This window comes from Heliconius melpomene, chromosome 15, assembly GCF_056956725.1.
Source record: "Heliconius melpomene rosina isolate 202511_hmr_F chromosome 15, ASM5695672v1, whole genome shotgun sequence".
Taxonomy (NCBI): Eukaryota; Metazoa; Arthropoda; class Insecta; order Lepidoptera; family Nymphalidae; genus Heliconius; species Heliconius melpomene.
The window spans coordinates 5639429-5658203 of NC_140403.1; the positions used below are offsets into that span (position 1 = coordinate 5639429).

General features: G+C 33.3%; 2 protein-coding genes and 1 non-coding gene across 3 annotated transcripts in view; 1 reads left to right on the forward strand and 2 right to left on the reverse strand.

Annotated features, from left to right (window-relative positions):
• LOC146531455 (4-galactosyl-N-acetylglucosaminide 3-alpha-L-fucosyltransferase 9-like) overlaps nucleotides 1–18775 on the forward strand; it is a 251987-nt gene that overhangs the window by 170679 nt on the left and 62533 nt on the right. The window lies entirely within an intron of this gene.
• On the reverse strand, nucleotides 4802–6052 carry LOC146531462 (polyglutamylase complex subunit TTLL1-like). The gene has a single exon (XM_085198533.1). The coding sequence runs from the start codon at nucleotides 6050–6052 to the stop codon at nucleotides 4802–4804; it is 1251 nt and encodes a 416-aa protein (XP_085054659.1).
• On the reverse strand, nucleotides 16675–16745 carry TRNAG-ACC (transfer RNA glycine (anticodon ACC)). Its single transcript has one exon. It is a non-coding gene; the product is annotated as a tRNA-Gly (tRNA).

Sequence of the window (18775 nt, forward strand, 5' to 3'; positions counted from 1 at the left end):
TTGATGTTAACAGTATTTATCGTAGCCGTTGTGAGTTAGAAAGTAACATTTTTAAACTAAACAACAATTAATTGTATGTAAATTGTTGTTATGGTTTTTGAAAGTGGGGAACGGAGTGTTGTAACACTAGATTCCCTTATAAAAGCCGGTATTATATTTATTGGATAAAAATACAGATAATGTAATCTGAATATGAAAGATGTATAGTTTTAGCGTATACAACCTTTTCTATTTAAGTAAAAAAAAATCAAAATGTTAACCTAAAAGCACATAAACCTAAAGCACTTAGTTGTTTTGTTAATTAATATGACCGAGTACAATTATATTTAAGCGTACTTGACTGGCTGCGGCTCGCGTCATTGTGTACACAAGACCGCCAAATAGTTATTTACGTAATACTGTAGAGATAAACTTTGCAGCCAAATATATTATGTTATTATAAATTCTTGTACAGTTTAGAATTAATGCAAACTTATCTATGAACATGTGTAAGTGCGTGGCTTTGGTTCCTTAAATTTACAATAAAAATTACATGATACAAGTTTCATTTAAGTAATGATTAGTATATCATAAACTTAAATCATATAACAGATAGCGTATACTCGTATTGTTTACAAGTACATATATCATAATAATATATATAAAAAATAATCAGCTTCACGCTGTATCCCGCACACAGCAGGATAGGCAGAGGGAACCTGGTGTTAAGATACTCCGTTCCCCACTTTCTGCCGAATTCTGGAGGCATTGCGTGTTGAGTGGCCAGAGCGAAGAAATGGTAATATAAACGGTAACGGATAAAAATATTTCACTTCCTCGAGTGGGGATCGAACCCACAACCGTCGCGTTACAGTCACACCCTTGTGCTGCCGCGCCACGACGGCCTTTATAATATATATGCTACTTAAGCAATTAATATTTATTTATTTGTAAATTAATATGACACCCCGGAGAGCATATATGAAGAGATTAATGACAATGGAGGAGGCGAAAGAAGTATGCAAAGATTAGCTCTCCCTTCTCTCTGACTACTCCGGTAGGAATACGTAAAGCTAAGTTAAGCTAAGAAATAACATTAAACGTTAAAACTATTATGTGTGTTCAAGTAGAATTTGGCTTCTATTGTCATCCTCTAAATATATCTTAAGCGAATGCTCAACAGAGCGCGTAAATTTATGAGCACCCGAAGAAACTTATCATAATAAATGTGTTCCATGTTTGCACAGGAAGCAGAAAATGGATTACAATGGAACCACACAAGAAACCAATAATATTGTAAGAAGAAATAATGTTGTGGAATAAATGAGATTGACCTTTCTATATAAAATTAAACTTTTATCATAATTGAAGTGAACTTGCTATGTTGGTACACTGGTGTAGACATTAAATATAGTGTTTGTTGACACAGATAAAATGAAAATTATTAATATTAATTCCTCCGAATGGGAATCGAATCCAGAATTGTCGCTGTACCGCTTGTAAATGTATCTTACATGTAATATAAAATAAATAATCATTTATTTCTCCTAAGCACCTAAACCATGTACATACATCAGTTTTATAGTGATAATTTTCTTTTTGGAAGGAAATCCAAATGTAATATGGGCGAAGTCGATAAAAAAGCTAGTTTATTACTTTTCTTTGCGCGAATGTGTTTTCCTAAAAGCTCTATTTAATCAAAACATGTCGCTTGCTTGAATTATTATAAGTAAGTAGAAGGATTATATAACAATTTATTAAAAAAATATTTTATTCTTATTATAAGAGTATCTAGTATTATTTAATTTTACTATTATGAAATAATAAATTAAAGTTAAAAACCTATATTTATAAAACAAATAGAACGACTTCTACCACAAGTATTCGTTTATCACATAATTTCTATGTACAAAGAGGAAATATAAGGTAGCAACCAGTTAAGTGAAACATCTTACCTCCACAAGCCTGCCTCATACTTGCTGTGTACAAAGGTTTCAAATAATCCGACGTAAGGCGGTAGAGAGTGCCTAACTACTGACAGGGCGGTCTGAAAGGGAAAGCTTAAATAGCGACCATTTGTTCCTCTTGAAAGGGCACTCCAGCTTTACATAAACACTTCTATAGAGCACGTAATGTACAAGCACTTGAATATTTCTTGTTTTATATAAGAGTCTTATTTGCAATGTAAATAAAGCCTTAAGTTGCTGACTATGGTGAAAGTTTTAGGTTTTATATTACAATCTCATACTAATTCCAGGATTGTAGGTCAACGGGTTAAGTGCAATTAATAAGAGTTGACAAACATCATTTGCGGGTCCATACACTCATTTTGTATGAAATTAACTACAAATATAAATTTGTAATTATTTTTTTTCTATTAAATACCTATTAATTTCCATAAAATACATGGAAATTTGTGTATAAATCCTCGTGTCTTTTTGACTTAGACGTAAAAATTTTCTGTATATGGTTTTGACAGATGCATAGTAAGTTTTTTTGAGTAATGCCACAAATTCCGTTTTTACCTTTTGAAGCAGGAAACCCTAAAAATTAAAAAGAAAATCTTTACAAGTATTCTATTATTTAGTCTATTTCCATAAACCTCACCGTGCCTCACAATTTCAATAAATACTATTGCTTTGAGAAATTACTTTTCGATTGAGGCATTCACAAAACGATTTCACGTTGACGGATTTATACAAACCGTAAAAGGTCCCCATTTAAGACTTTTGCAGCGCCCTTCAGAGCTTTCTATGCTGTAGTATAAATTAAATTTTCTGTTTATTTTATAAATTTATTTTAATGAAAAGATTATTTTAACATTAATGAGAAGATTTGAAATAATTATTTTCTAATAACTTAAAATTATTTAAAAATAACAATAAAATAAAAAAATAATACATTTATTGTTTTTAATGACTTTATTACGAAATTACTAAATAAAGAGAAAAAAAACTTTCAAATGCGATGGAATCGAGGACGTGAACTGATTAATCTCTAATTAGTCTGCTTCGAATAGGTTCTTTAATTAACTCGCAGCATTAGAATAGCGAGGGAGTGACAGGTTGGCGGGATTGTGTCGATACTCTAACGTTGCGGTGATACTTTTAGCGGTAGTTCGTTATTATACAAGTGTAATCTTTCAAATCCACACTAAATAATATAAATGATAAATTATATTTAAATTCAAGGCTCGAGGCAATATAAACCAAAAGAGTATGACAAAATGTTATATACATGTATGTACAAGCGTCCTAATATATTATGTATATGACTTGAAATTTATCAAAAATCTTTAAAAAAAAATACCGAGGTAACTTTTTTGTTAGTTCCACAGCAGTATACCTATGCAAAGGGTACCACGTGTTAATGACTTAGCACTATTCGGGTGCAACTTCGAATTGTTTGTATTGCTTGTTCGGTGCAATACAAACAATCGTCACACAAGGGCAAAGTGTGACTGACAATATGGGTTGTGGGTTCGATTCCCGCTCGAGGAAGTATTTAACGTAAGAGCGTGATGCTAAAAAAAGTATTTAGAATAACCAAATGAAAGTCATGTTAATTGCCTATAAAATGCTAATACTACAATTAAATTCGAATCAAACTTGTGGATAAATCTACTCCATTTAATGTTTCAAACCGGAAGTAACTGTTGCTTCGGATTACAAGAGAACTTCAGATATATAGTACCTATTGAATAATGAATGAAGTTACGGATATTGATTGTGTACTAATTATTATTAATTACTAGCGGCCCGGCCGCGGCTTCCCCTGCGTGAACTACGTTATTATTAATTTCTGTCTCCATGAGTACCTACGTCCTATAAGTGACGTCCATGCAAAATTTGAGACTCCTAGCATTTATAGTAACGAAGTTTCATACAAACTTTCAACCCCAAAAACAACCCCTTAGAAATCGAATATCGCAAATTCCCGTCTTAGCGAGCACCTACGTCCTATAAGTAACTCCTATGCAACATTTGAGATTCCTAGTACATGTAGTTTCTGAGATTTCGTAATGAGGGAGTGACCTTTCGATTTTATATATATAGATTTCGAGGTCATGTGACTGTAAGCCCGACGGTTGTGAGTTCAACTCCTACTGGTGGAAATAAGATATTTAATATTTTCATTTTCATTTTCTCATCCTGGAAACAAGGTGAAGCGCAGCGTGAGCTCCGCCACAAAATTCGACAGAAAGTAAGAGTGTCATAACACTAGGCTCTGCTATATGCGGGATAAAACGCGAACCTGAAAAAATAACTTTGTAACATATGACATGCTATCGAAAAGTGAATGAAGTAGATACAAAATTTCTGTATAAGCGAGGAGGAGGAGTTTCTGTAAGTAATTCGTATTTATTTTAAGTAAATCTAACCCTGATCATTGTACAAGCAACAATAATAATATCGTAATATTTCATAAAGTATCGAAAAAGGAGACAAATATATGTTGTAGTAAACCACACGCCCATATTGTGAGCCCGAAACAGATCTGATATTATTTATTAAAGGGACATTCTGTTCGCACGAACGCGTATCGCAACAAAGGGCCAATCGTTACGAAATATCGATAAGCTTAAGCTCATAGCGCGACTTAAAATTAATGACTCGTAAAAGTTATTTTCTTTTTCATAAAATTTCTTATACTTTTACAATACAAGTAAATTGAAGGAAAATGAGTATAGGCAATACAGTTAGTGTTTTACATATATTTTTTAATTAATATTCATAAATTAAGAACAGATTTTTGACATTTTTACTAATTCATCGATTTTATATGAAATAAATACATAAATAAAGTTGCTAATAAACATATACTAATAAACTCCTGTTCTAAATCGACTTTTATTACAGCGTGAAGTAGTCGCGTCTTCCCTCTCCATTAGTTCCTCATCGATCAGCACGTCGAAGTCACCTAAGGCTTCGTCGCTTGGAATTTTATTCCACCGAGCGTCAGGTATCCCGTCTGGCGGCACCACCACCGAAATTATATTGTCGATCAGTTTATACTTTAATATCCTGTCGTTGTGGGTAGTTGATTGCAAGGAAGGGGACGCGTTCACTTCGACAAGCCACGGCTTCAGTTGGTTATCTATAATAATGTCGTACCCATAACATTCGAAACAATGGCGGTCATTAGCCATTACTGGCGCAACAGCTTTCAGAGAGTGGACTATCAGCCATTGCATGTCAGCGAACAACTTATCGGTCACCGCCCGCCCGCGCGTGCCTTCTAAATACAGTCGAAAATTTTGTATACTCATTTTACCTCCATGTAAACTATTATAGTCACCGCCGTGCTTCTGAACGCTAACATTTGTCAAGTGAACGTACATATTATCCAGTTCTGTCACGCTGGTATCGTATTTCACGGTACAAAATCTACAGAATCCATGTCGAAACAAATAAGCTTTGAGGGGGCGGAATGATGTCACCAATACATATAGCCTCAGATCGAATTTCTTACCCCCAATCAATAGGGGATTGTCAATATATCGCGATATCACGTAACTTTCCTTACTTCCGAGTTGTGGGTGTAATGGAGCTTTCACTTCGCGGGACCACTTCTTCAGTTTTGAAAGCTTGTTTATTAGGAAGATGCCGGCTCCTTGTGACTTCCCACAAGGTTTCATGATCCAAGTGCTTTGAGGTGACTTTCGATATTCTTCAACGAACATATTGTAGTCGGCGGGCAGCACATAGGTGACCGGGATCCAATCCAGGTGTGTATATCTCATTGCGGTTTGCCCATTGGTTAACGTTATTTCTGATTTCTCAGCCAGAGGGTTACCTTCACGCTCTAGCTCTTTACGATAACGTTTAATATTTTTCACCAATAAGTCCTTACGAGACAGCTCGTAGTGGTTCGGGAAGTGGTTGATTATTTGGTTGTCCGTCATTCTGTATCCACTGTCTATGCTGAATAAGGTGCGACAGTTTTGTGTAAAGGACCAGTAAAAGTTCCATTCCTCTTCAGGCCCTACTTGAACCCAGCCACGTCGCTCGAAGTTACTAGTGATTACAGACTTTTCCAAGTCCGTGCAATAAGTCACTTGTTTTTTCTCCATAATAATTTATAAATTTAAAAAATAATTAATAATATATGAAATAATATTGTTTATGTAAAAAAAATGTTATAAACGTCACAAATTTGATACAATTTTATTTCTTTATTTTTTATTGTGACAGCTGTCACATATAATGTGTCTATCGGTATGTATATTTTGATAGTCTATAAAATCTATATCTATGTTAAAAATTATATGAATAGAAAATCGGCCGCTTGCATTAAATACATTATTACTTAAAATATTTAGTAGTGTTTTATCAACTCTGATTAAAATATTTAATTTCTGCTTTCCAAACTAAATTTTAAATATAAATCACCTAGAAAATATAAAGCGTAGTGTTTTAATGTAGAACTGCCAACATTAGCATATCTTAGAGCGCGCGATCAGTTTCTTAAGCTACTTTAAACTTGGAGTCTCTCGTAGTATATCTTTTCCTTTGAGACAACATATTAAAAGTTCTCTGATATTGTGTAGAAGTTGTAGCGAGACGCAGTAAACTTCTTCTATACGGGAAACTAAAATATCAACATAATAATCTATTCACAAAATTTTATTCATTCGAATATATTTCTTAAAAAAATATTTTAGCTACACGCTGTATCCCGCACATAGCAAGATTGGCAGAGGGGAACTTAGTGTTAAGACACTCCGTTCCCCAATTTTTCGAGGCAATCCGTGTTGAGTAGTGGAACTCAACGCTTGGCTCTTGCCTTGGTACCAGAGCAAATAAATTAAAATATTAATAAATAATAATCCATTCCCTCGAGAGGGGATCGAACCCACTACCGTCGCGCGACGGCCTCTCGGAATATAGTTGTTTTTGTGACAAATATAACTATAACGGGTTAATTAGTAAAGGTCTAAAAGGGTAAGAGTTTAAGTATTTACGTCGCCCACTAAGAAAGGGCAATGCCATTTAAACTAATGAATCCTTTATAAGGGACAGACGTATGGAAGTCTTTCGGTGACCTGTTTTAAAATAGTAAAGCAAATATTTTCTTGAAATTTTCTGTATTCCGGGCCAGAGTTTCTATGATATACAAAACTAATATTTTTCATTCGCAAATACGAATCAAACTTAAAAGTTATTTCAATTAAATTGAAACGTCTACTTCAATTTTAATTAAAGTTGAAAATATCTTTTTTTCGCTTCACGCTGTATCTCGCATGTAACAGGGTAGGTAGAGGGAGCCGTGTGTTAAAACTCTCCGCTCCTCACTTTTCGCCGAATTCTGGAGGTGTTGCATGTAAAATGATAGAACATCTAATGGGAATCGAACTCACTACCTGTAGTGTTAATAGTGACATGCTTGTGCCCCTGTGCTACGAGTGCTTTAACATAATTATATGATATACTAGCGGCCCGCTCGCGGTTTCACCCGCGTGAACTACGTTATTATTAATTTCTGTCTCCATGACTACGTCCTAGTGACGTCTATGCAAAATTTGAGACTCCTAGCATTTGTAGTAACGAAGTTTCATACAAACTTTCGACCTTAAAAACAACCCCTTAGAAATCGAATATTCCCGTCTTAGCGAGCACCTACGTCCTGTAAGTAACTGCTATACAAAATTGCAGATTCCTAGCACTTCTAGTTTCTGAGATTTCGTGATGAGTGAGTGACCTTTCGATTTTATATATATAGATGAAAAAATTTTGCAATCTTTTTAATCTTATATTATTTTAAGCTCTGGGTCAAAATTTCAGCACATAAAAGGCTTCAATTAATTCCGAGCTTACAGCGAGGGTCACTTTTCATTAAAGTCCACGATAATCCTTACGGCAACATACCCAGTATTGGGTAAAAATTCATCTGTCCAGTCCATTTCCTCTGTCCTCCCTACTACCTGCAGCATGTGATGTCTCTAATTGAACAGTAGAGTATAATTTCAATTCAGACCAAAGAAAATTTGTTTTTATTCTATCTACCACAGTATAGGACGATAAGATTTTATATCATTGTTTCATACAAATGCAATTTTTCTCAAGCCACGTTTAAAATCATATTAGGTTTATGTATTGGAGTGGTGTACGCCGAGAGTCAGCTGGTCGGGCGTACTTTGCATATCTGTCGTAACAAATCTCTTGATCTGTTAATCCCAGTAAAGTCTCGTAGCTGTGCAGTTTGAATTATTTGATATAAATTTAAAAGTATTTTTACGAATTATTTTTTAAAAGCGTACGTAATATCGTAGTACGTAATACGTTTCATATTAAAAAAGTCACAAGTAGATACGTCTTATCTATATATCTATATCTATACCTATATATAAAATCGAAAGGTCACTCACTCATCACGAAATCTCAGAAACTACATCTCAAATTTTGCATTGAAGTTATTTATAGGACGTAGGTGATCGCTAAGACGGGAATTTGCAATATTCGACTTCTAAGGGGTTGTTTTTAGGGTTGAAAGTTTGTATGAAACTTCGTTACTACAAATGCTAGAAGTCTCAAATATTGCATGGACGTCACTTATAGGACGTAGGTACTCATAGAGACAGAAATTAATAATAACGTAGTTCACGCAGGCGAAGCCGCGGGCGGGCCGCTAGTTAATATTATAAATGAGAAAGTTTTTCCCCTTTCACGCGAAATCTTCATCATCTTATCAAATAAATGTATATAATTAAATATTTTATATACGAATTCTATCATAAAATGTAAAATTTTACTGTAAAATTTATATAGTAGATACTGCTACCTGCGGATACTTCAGTATTTTATTACAAAAGTTTAAGGTGGTCTTCCGTTGACATAAAATATTGCTGAAGAAAAATGGAACAGTTTTAAAATATGAAAATGAATAAAAATTTCACATATAAATAATGTCATATGCATAAAATTGTTTCACACTTATTTTGAAACATCTAGTACAGAGAAAAAGGTACAGTCGAATTTATTAGGTATTTTTGTATTTTCATAACATTTAGTGAGGCCTTGGTGACGCAAAGGCACAGCATGTGACTGTGAACGCGACGGGTTGTGAAAACTCGGCGGAGAGTGGAGAACGAAAGTGTCTGAATGGAAAACGAGTGTTTTATCACTAGATTCACAGGTTTCCTCTGCCCACCCTACTATGTGCAGGATACAGCGCGAAGAAAAAAAATGTAATTTAGCATAATTTGTCAAAACTGTTTTTTTATGTCAAATGATGAAATTTGTCACATCTATTGTGCTAAATAACAAAGAAATTTCAACTGCTCGTTAATCATCAGGGGCATATCAAATTTGTCACTGTTTGATCTTCCCGTGCTTATATTATGATATAATTAATGAACCACCCACAAACAATTGGACTAGCCAGGTGGGTACTTATTTAAAAATAATTATTTAAAGATATTTATTATCCTGCACACAGCAGGGTAGGCATAGGGGGGAACCTAGTGTTACGGGAACGGAGTGTCTTAGCACTATGTTTTCTCTGCCTACCGTACTGTGTGCGAAATACAGCGTAAAACTGATATTAAATTTAATTTTTATTTTAAAGGAAGTTAATTATGAGTATAAATTGTTCATTTTTCAAGTATACCGACTACAATTAATTAATAACAGTGGTAGTTAAGCGCAGGTACCCATACATCAGCCAGACAGCAAGTTAATGTCGCTATATGTCACAGCCGTGCTCGCTCCCGATGCCGCTAGCATAGGCTAGTCATATTAGAATTACCGTCACTCATGTGCTGGAAGACGGACGACATTCGAGCAAATTGCCTTCGAAAATTAATTGTTTTGTGAGTAAGCTACAGTTTGTATGTACAAATATATGTCTAATCATGTATATATGTTATTAAAAACATTTTCAGGAAACGTATAAATATTTTGAACGGTTTTGAAAGGCGAAACCATCAAAGAACCGCTGATTCCAATCTCAATATGTAAAAAAATTTTCCACGTTGTCAAAAAGTATTTTTCCATTCTAAATATAGTTCTGTCGTTATAACACTATAATACTTAAATTAGAAGTATATATTTAAAATTAAATAAACGACAAATTAAATAGAAACTTTTCATGTTCTACTTCGTTTAAGTATCCGGCACAACAGATTGTTAGAGCCTAAATAAACAAAAACTAGAGGTCCTGTGTTCACACTCTAAAATATCTCTATTAAACCCTTTGAGAGTTAAGTTAAGTAAAGAATAAATAGTGACTTTCCACTTTCCATTTTACCTTAAAAAACAAAAACATCGAGGGTTCCGTATAAAAATTGGAGGTCTCAAGCTTTTTCTGAAATTCAAGCTTAGCTTAGCCAGAGCCCTTTCATCTTATACCTCACTTGAACTAGCGGCTTTAATACCAAATTGCTGGATGGACAACAAAGTGATCTTATAAGGGTTCTTTTTTTCCCCTAAAAGGTACGGAACCCTAAAAAAACAAAGATCAAATTCAAAAATAAAAATATGTGAATCAGAAAAGAAATATGTATTTAGTTTAACGACAACGAATATTTGTGTTGGATAATCTTATTTTTATTATGCAATGGTAGGAAATTAATCATAATTCTCTTTATAAACGGCCCCTTGTTATGAAAAACAAAGCCATAAATTCGCTTTAAGCGAAGCTTTGTAGGCAAAAACCGTATAGATCCTGCTAGCTTGTTTATTACTTTTATAATTTTGTAATAATAATAATAATGCTTAATTTCATATTTTCTTACAGTTTTAGTGTTAAGTTTTTATATAGAAAAAAAAAAGTCGGTTAAAAAGCACCCCCCATATATCACATAGCGTGAATAACATATAACATTTATTCAAAAGCTATATACGAAGTTCTACAGCAATCCCGATTTGTTTGTTCGTATAGTTATTAATAGCTTACCTGGCGGCTGACTTAGATGAATGGGGTCGAACCCTGTTGACCCGTGGCTGTAGGGCACAATTGTTTCTGAAAAATTAAATTCGGGGCATCGTTCTGCGGGGCTTCAGGTCAACTTTCGCCATTTCCTTATCAAGGATATGAATCCCGCATCTGCAGGGTAGGAAGAGGGATAGTGTTTAGACACTCCGCTCGCCACTTTCTTAATACATGTAAATGATTGAAATATTAAAAATGGTGGTTGTTATTATAACAACTTGTTTTGCTGCAATAGCAATAAATAAAACAAATGGAGTATTAGTAAATTCCATTGTATAAATTTGTTTTCATTTCTGCAGCGAACACGTTTAGACACTTAAATTTTCTCAAAACGTATTACTTCTCTTTCACATCAATACATTTTTATACGTGTTTACTTCCCATGAATATTTATTTATTAAGATTGAGATATTATGTTATTTATACGTCTCATGTTGTTTTATGTATGAAAAGTTCTCTTTCTGGATTTAATATATTATTTTAATTGGAATATAAGCTAATAGCGGATGCGCGCAGCTTCGCTTGCTTATTTAGGGGTGAATTCTAATAAACCATGAAACATGTGTTCAATAAAATATTTTTTAGAGTCTAAATTTCAAATTTTCAAATATCGGTGGCGATTTAAAGATTTTCCCATACAAACTTTCAACCCCTTATTTGCGCCCTTTGGGGGCGAATTCTAGAAAACCATGAAATACGTATTCAATTAAATACTTTTAAAAATCTACATTTAAGTTTTTATAAAAATCGGTGCCGATTTAAAAAAGAAATCCATACAAACTTTCAACCTCTATTTCACCCCTTTAGGATTAACATTTTTCAAAATCCCTTCTTAGTGGATGTCCAGATTACGAAAGTAAACATCTGTCCAAATTTCACGTTTCTACCATGAGCGGTTACGGCTGTGCGTGCGTCTTACCTCAGTCAGTGAGGACAAGTCCTTTTTATGTATATAGATAATTGTTGATTATATGACTATAGTTTAAGTATTTTATAATTTATTTTGAACTTGTTCATAAACACACATTAAGGTCTAGTTTCAATGCTATATTTGGCGATAAAGAAAATATTTTAATAAAAATATATTTGATTTTAGATAATATATATAGAAAAAATACCTGTCTGTGTGTAGGTTGAGATCTCTGTAAGAGAACGATACAACATCGTTAGCTTTTACTGGCTTTTGCTGGCGACCGAAAAGGTAAGAGTGGGAACCATTCAATAATTGAAGTATATGGTGTTTTATTAAATACCTTATTTATTTCTTGTTTAAACAATAATTTTTACAGTCTTTTATAAAAAGGAAAAATATATACTTAAAATAATTATATCCAACTTATTAATTAGCACACGATTTATCCGATAAAAAACAGTATAAAAATGCAGCATAGAAATATTCTTTATAAAAAATAAAAAGATTACACTTTTATTCATTGCTTTGCCTTTAGTTTCAAGTGAACGCTTTTAAAACATAAAAAAAATATTATCTCGGAAAAGAATCCTAAGGAAATGGAGGCTCTAACAAAGAGGACAGTGAGACATTAAACAGATTGGAAGACTGTCGCTTTATAGAAGAAAATGTAAACAATTTACAAATTGCATGTTAGAATTTTTCGTAGTATATTTTACTTATATAATTTTTTTTTCATATATTAATAATCAAATTTTATTTGATGTCGGTATTTATGTTTATATTGTACTAGCGGACGCGCGCAGCTTCGCTTGCGTATTTAGGGGTGAATTCTAAAAAACCACGAAACATGTGTTCAATAAAATATTTTTAAGAGTAAATTTTAAATTTTATAAAAATCGGTGGTGATTTAAAGATTTTTCCATACAAACTTTCAACCCCTTATTTGCACCCTTAGGGGATGAATTCTAGAAAACCATGAAACACATGTTCAACTAAATACTTTTAAGAATCTGAATTTCAAATTTTATAAGAATTGGTGCCGATTTAAAAAAAATTCTATACAAACTTTTAACCCCTTATATGCACCCTTAGGTGGAGAATTCTAGAAAACGATGAAACACGTGTTCAATTAAATACTTTTAAAAATCTAAATTTAAAATTTTATGAAAATCGGTGCCGATTTAAATTTTTTTCCATACAAACTTTCAATCCCTATTTCACCCCTTTAGGGTTAAAATTTTTCAAAATCCTTTCTTAGTGGATGTCCAGATTACGAAAGTAAACATCTGTCCAAATTCCACGTTTCTATCATCAACGGTTACGGCTGTGCGTGCGTCTTACCTCAGTCAGTGAGGACAAGTCCTTTTATATATATAGATAATAATATACGCTTTGCTATTGAACGCGTGTTACTTTTAAACTATGGAACAAATTTTGAGGCGGTTTTTACTAATAGACACAGTAAATTTAGAAATTCAGGGAACGGTTTATACTTACCAAAGTCATAGCTTTTCATCTTTCGAGGCCGTCATGGCGCAGTGGCACAAGGGTGTGACTGTAACGCGACGGTTGTGGGTTCGATCCCCACTCGAGGAAGTGAAATATTTATTTACGTTTATATTTCCATTTCTTCGCTCTGGTATCGAGGCAAAGCGCAGCTTTGAGTTCTGCCAGCCAACACGCGATGCCTTCAGAAATCGACAGAAAATGGGGAACGGAGTGTCCTTAACACTAGGTTCCCTCTGCCTACCCTGCTGTGTGCAGGATACAGCGTGAAGCTAAAATCGCTCTTATAGGTTTTATAAAATGCTATATTTCTTCTTGCTCGTCACACTTTTTATTAAAGCCACTTTAAAAGCACACACTTTTGTAGCTGTTTGAATCATACATTTCCTAAGGTTCTGCTAGCATCCTTCAACATTTCCATTCCATGTTGCACACCTGTATAGCTTCTTGGAAACCCTTTCTTCATATTTCTCTCTGATCGTGGATCTGAAAGCATTCAGCTTCTTTTGTAGTAATACGACCCCAACTCGCAAACTAACTTCTTATTATGATTTGAGCAACCTTATAATGTCTCTAAAACGGGTTTTTATTGCCATTTTTACACCAGCAGGAACAGTCTTTTAAGCCTTCTTCTACGTTATAATAATTTTATTCTATAAATAATAAATATATCTTTTGATTAAAAAGACCAAGTTTTAACTAATAATCATCAATTATATATTAAGAATAGTATTATAACTGTGGACCTCAACGCCGCTCTTTGCCTCGACACCAGAGCGAAGAAATGAAAATACAATTTTAAAATTGTAAATAAGTATTTCATAATTTCATTTCCTCGAGTGGGGATCGAACCAACAACCGTCGCGTTACAGTCATACTCACGACAGTGTTTTGAATAAAATTTTATATTTATATGTAATGTAAATAAAATATATAGTATTAATATATATTATATATAATATATGAGATATATTTATATTTATATTACATATAATATTATATTTATAGTTATTTTTAGTTATTTATATTTACATGGCACATGCCGCAAGAGCATGCACTTCAAAAATTGTTTCAGAAGTGGGATAGAATTAACCGCGCCCACACGGTTAACACAGTTTCATCCGCTTTTTTTTTCTTACTTATATTTTCAAACTGAACGTAATGATAGCGCGATTCAACTTCGTACAACGCCATCTAGTTTGTAATATAATAAACAGTTTTACTTGAACACGCATGTATTTGAAACTACTTTATTTTAGCTTTACGCTCAAAATAAGAAAAAACTACAATGCAGGGTCAGCAGAGAGAACCTAGAGTTAAGACACTGCGAACACATTAAAATATTACTTCTGTATTGCAATTTGTAAAGCTATTAAACCTGGAAAGGATATCTGTATTTTAGTATTAACTTCTATCCAAGGACTCGCGTCGTATATCAATGGAAATAACTAATAATTGTGTATGATACATTCTCAGTGCTCGAGGTTATCTTGGCAGCATGTCCAATGGCCCACGTTCCGCCTAATTCTGGGGGTGTATTGAGTGGCGGAACTAAACACCGTGCTATGCCTCGACCAGAACGAAGAAATAAAAATAATAAATATTTTATTTCCTCAAGTGGGAATAGAACCCATATTTCGCCTCTATTTACCTATAGCTTAATTTCAACTAAAAATAAAACAATAAATTTAAAAAATACTTAAAGAAAACATGAAAAAGAAAAATATGTACTGTGTTTTCTATAGTCAATTTTCGTTTCTCAAATAAAAACCACTATAAAAATATCTTAATCCAATATAGGCCATGTCAACAATAATAATGTTAGTAAATAAAACGTATTACGCAACACGCTCGACGAACCAAGAAATTTATGTGCATCCGCTGATATTAATCATAATATTATTATATTTTTTCACGTTCACGTTCACGGGAGAATATCGAGAATGGCTGAAAAATAGGGAAAATATCCGATATATGTTTTTTTCATAATTTCTATAAATAAGCTAGATTATATTATTTTTCTTATGTTATGTCGACAGTTATTTTAAGTCTTTTTGGTCCATTGGTCCTTAACAAAAACCTTAATAAGACAGATTTAAAAAAAATAAAGATGTTAATCTGATTTTCATAAAACTTAGCAAAGAATTAATCAATAATAATAAAAAGATAAGCAAATCTATTAAAAAAACATTCATTCTAGAGATATGGTGTCACAGATAGGTCAAACTTCTTACACTTCCTTTTGCGTCTGGGTTAAAAATACAAAACATGTTTTTTTACCGTAAGTAAATACTTTCCGTGCATGTACCACCAACACATATTTCCTTAGCAGTTTGCAGAATAAAATCAATCTTTGTCATGGTTAATGGCGCGGAACAAGAATATTTTATACCCCAACTAAAGGCAAGTCGTCTCTCAGAAACAGTTTTCCCGCACCTTTTGTTGGTGAAAAACAAGGTGTTCTCAAAATCAAATCACGCGAAGGATTGCTTTTCTTCGAACGTAATTCGTAGACATATATTGCGTTCAGGTAAATAAAATATATTACGTTTTTTTCAGCTTCACGACGTATCCTGAGGGTAGGCAGAGAGAGTCTGGAGTTAAAACATTCCGCTCCCCACTTTCCGCCGAATTCTGAAGGGATTTCATCATGTTGAATGGCAGGACTTTTTATTTTTCCTCATATAAGATACTCTGTTTCCAGATTTTTCAAACAAATTTTCGAGACATTGCGAGTTGATCGGCGTAACTCAACGCCGTGTTTAGACAGGCGCCGTGTATTAGGTAGTTCATCAATGTAATTACAGTTACTTTGATATATAATATACTAGCGACCCTCTTGCGGCTTCGCCCGCTTTTACTACTGGATTATTCATATAATGTATGTTTGCAAAGCACTTAAGATAATGTGAAAATTCATGAAACCCTAATGCAACCCGCATTTTCGTAGTTTCAATAAGGATTTTCCAATTGCTTTACACAGCAAGGATTTTTAGTAGGTACTGTAATTTTAAATCTGTGCTACTAATCTTTTCAAGTAGTTATGAAAATATATTTAAATGACTATTTTTAGATAGTTAAATGACTATTTTTAAGCGGAAGAAATTATAAACAAAAACCTACTTACTAATAACTACTACAAAATATATGAAACCAATACCATATCGCGCTGAAATAATACATTCAACTCCAATTATCCAATACGTGCAAACGCATCTAAATCTTCGTTGCTATAAAGACAGGCGGGTCTTTTTTTCGAGCTTATGGTTAATGCTGAAGAGGGTATTCTGTCCCTGATGAAAAGCAAGTAGTACGTGGCTGCCTGTGAGGAAAATTAAATAGAATGCATCGGCCGAGAATCGAACTCGGGCCGCCCGCGTGGTAGGCGAGCATTCTACCACTGAACCACCGATGCGTGTAAGGCAGGCGGCCGCGGCGGACGCATGGCAAGTGGCGAGCCGTTTCGCAGCAAGGATTTTTTGATATTGTAACAACTTCTAAAGTACTCATTAAAATGAAAAACAGTAAAAGACAGTTTTGATCTACGTTAAATGGCCAACGTAACTAATATACTTATTTATATACTGAGAGTAAGGGATAAGTGAAACTTGAGTAACATAAAGCTGATGTGTGAACATCGGGATGTGTCAACAATTAAATGCGTTTTTCTGTAAAACTATTCGCGATTTCGAAATAGTGTAAAAAGCAAATTTTATCTTCGTTTAACGTAGAAAATTAATAAAGTATTTTAAAGGATAAGGATTAATACCATTATAGAAAAATATGATTCACAATAAAAAATATATTGACATTATTATTTTTAGACAGAAAAATGATCACTACACGTTATTCTTAAAAGATATGAATATGCCGTCCCGGACTTTTTTGTAGATCTTATTAAGAGGAACAATACTCCAGTACATTATTTTCATGTAGTACTTACCTTTAAAGCAGCGCATGCGTGAAAGTGTCTCAACGGGTAGGACTTTATACATATTTATCGTATTTATGTTAATTTACATAAGAATGTACAAATAATAAACTATATATAAACCTTCTACGAAAAATACTCGACCTAGTGGTGAAAACCGCATCAAAGTCCGTTGGATGGTTTAGAAGAAGAAGAGTTAGAAACAACAGACAGACACGAAAAGCGACTTTGTTTTATAAGATATAGGATACGTATTTAAAGGCACAGTCGAATTGATTTTTCTTATTTTTCTGCATTTTTTTATTTTTCTTGCTCAGACCGTGACGTTCACGTACAAAGCTTTACTTTATTAATAGAAAAGAAACTAGGCTAGTTTTTTTTTTACTTAGAATATATTTTTTTACACGAATTACATATATAACATAGTATTTTCAAAGCAATCCTGAACTATCCCAGTCAATATTGGCTCTTCAAATGAAAACGTTCATGCCACACAAGCACGGCGACTAACATAGTTACAGATACTCCTATGTAGGTACATATGTATATATCTAATATATGTCTAACTCATTGTTTAACTCTATTCAATATCCAGGCTTTTGTTATCTTTTCATTATATTAACGTTAGTATTGTATGGACTAATTTATGAAGATGAGATATTTGACCTTTGATATTAAATTGTTTGTTTATTGTCTCTCGTCTATTACATTTTTATATTTTAGATATTAAAGTCTATCTAGTCTACGTATCAAAAAACAGTTAAGTGCGAGCCCGACTCGCGCACCGTACCTTCCATACTAATGTCATGGTTATAGTTAACCAACTGGAGAAAAGGAAGTAGAAGTTACTTAAGTTATGTACTCATTATGTACTATAAATATAAGTTTGTAATATTTTTTAGAAAAAGGGTCTTGACAATCGGACGAACGGACGGATAATAAAGTGATCCTGTAACAAAAGGTTCCGTTTTCTCCTTTCGAGGTACAGAACTCTAAAAAACAAAAAAAAAGAATTACGCAAATTGTAACAAAAACGAAGTAAAAATAAATTATTATTATTCCAATTATTACTCGTATGAGATATATTATATGCATACTATATTTCATGCTATATATAACTATATATACCTATAAATTATACAATCACGTTTGCCGTATATCAATAAATCTTATAACATAGCTTCTAAGCTGATGGTCGATATCGATAGGCGTACCTTGCCACCGTCCAGGACTAATGGAGTTAGGCTGTTGCACCTTGTTGTGAAAGCTATTTGTTTTGTAATTAAAGCTTGGCGCAAACATAAATATTCTTGTAGTGTCTGTTAGTAAAACCTGATAGCTTGAATTAGGATATACGACTAAAAATATATGAAGAATTCTGTTATATTAAGGATATTTGTTTTTTTTTGAGGCTATGGACACAAGGATGTGACTGTAACGCGATGGTTGTGAGTTCGATGCGCACTCGATGAAATAAATTATTATTTATTAATACTTAAGTTTCTTCGTTCTGG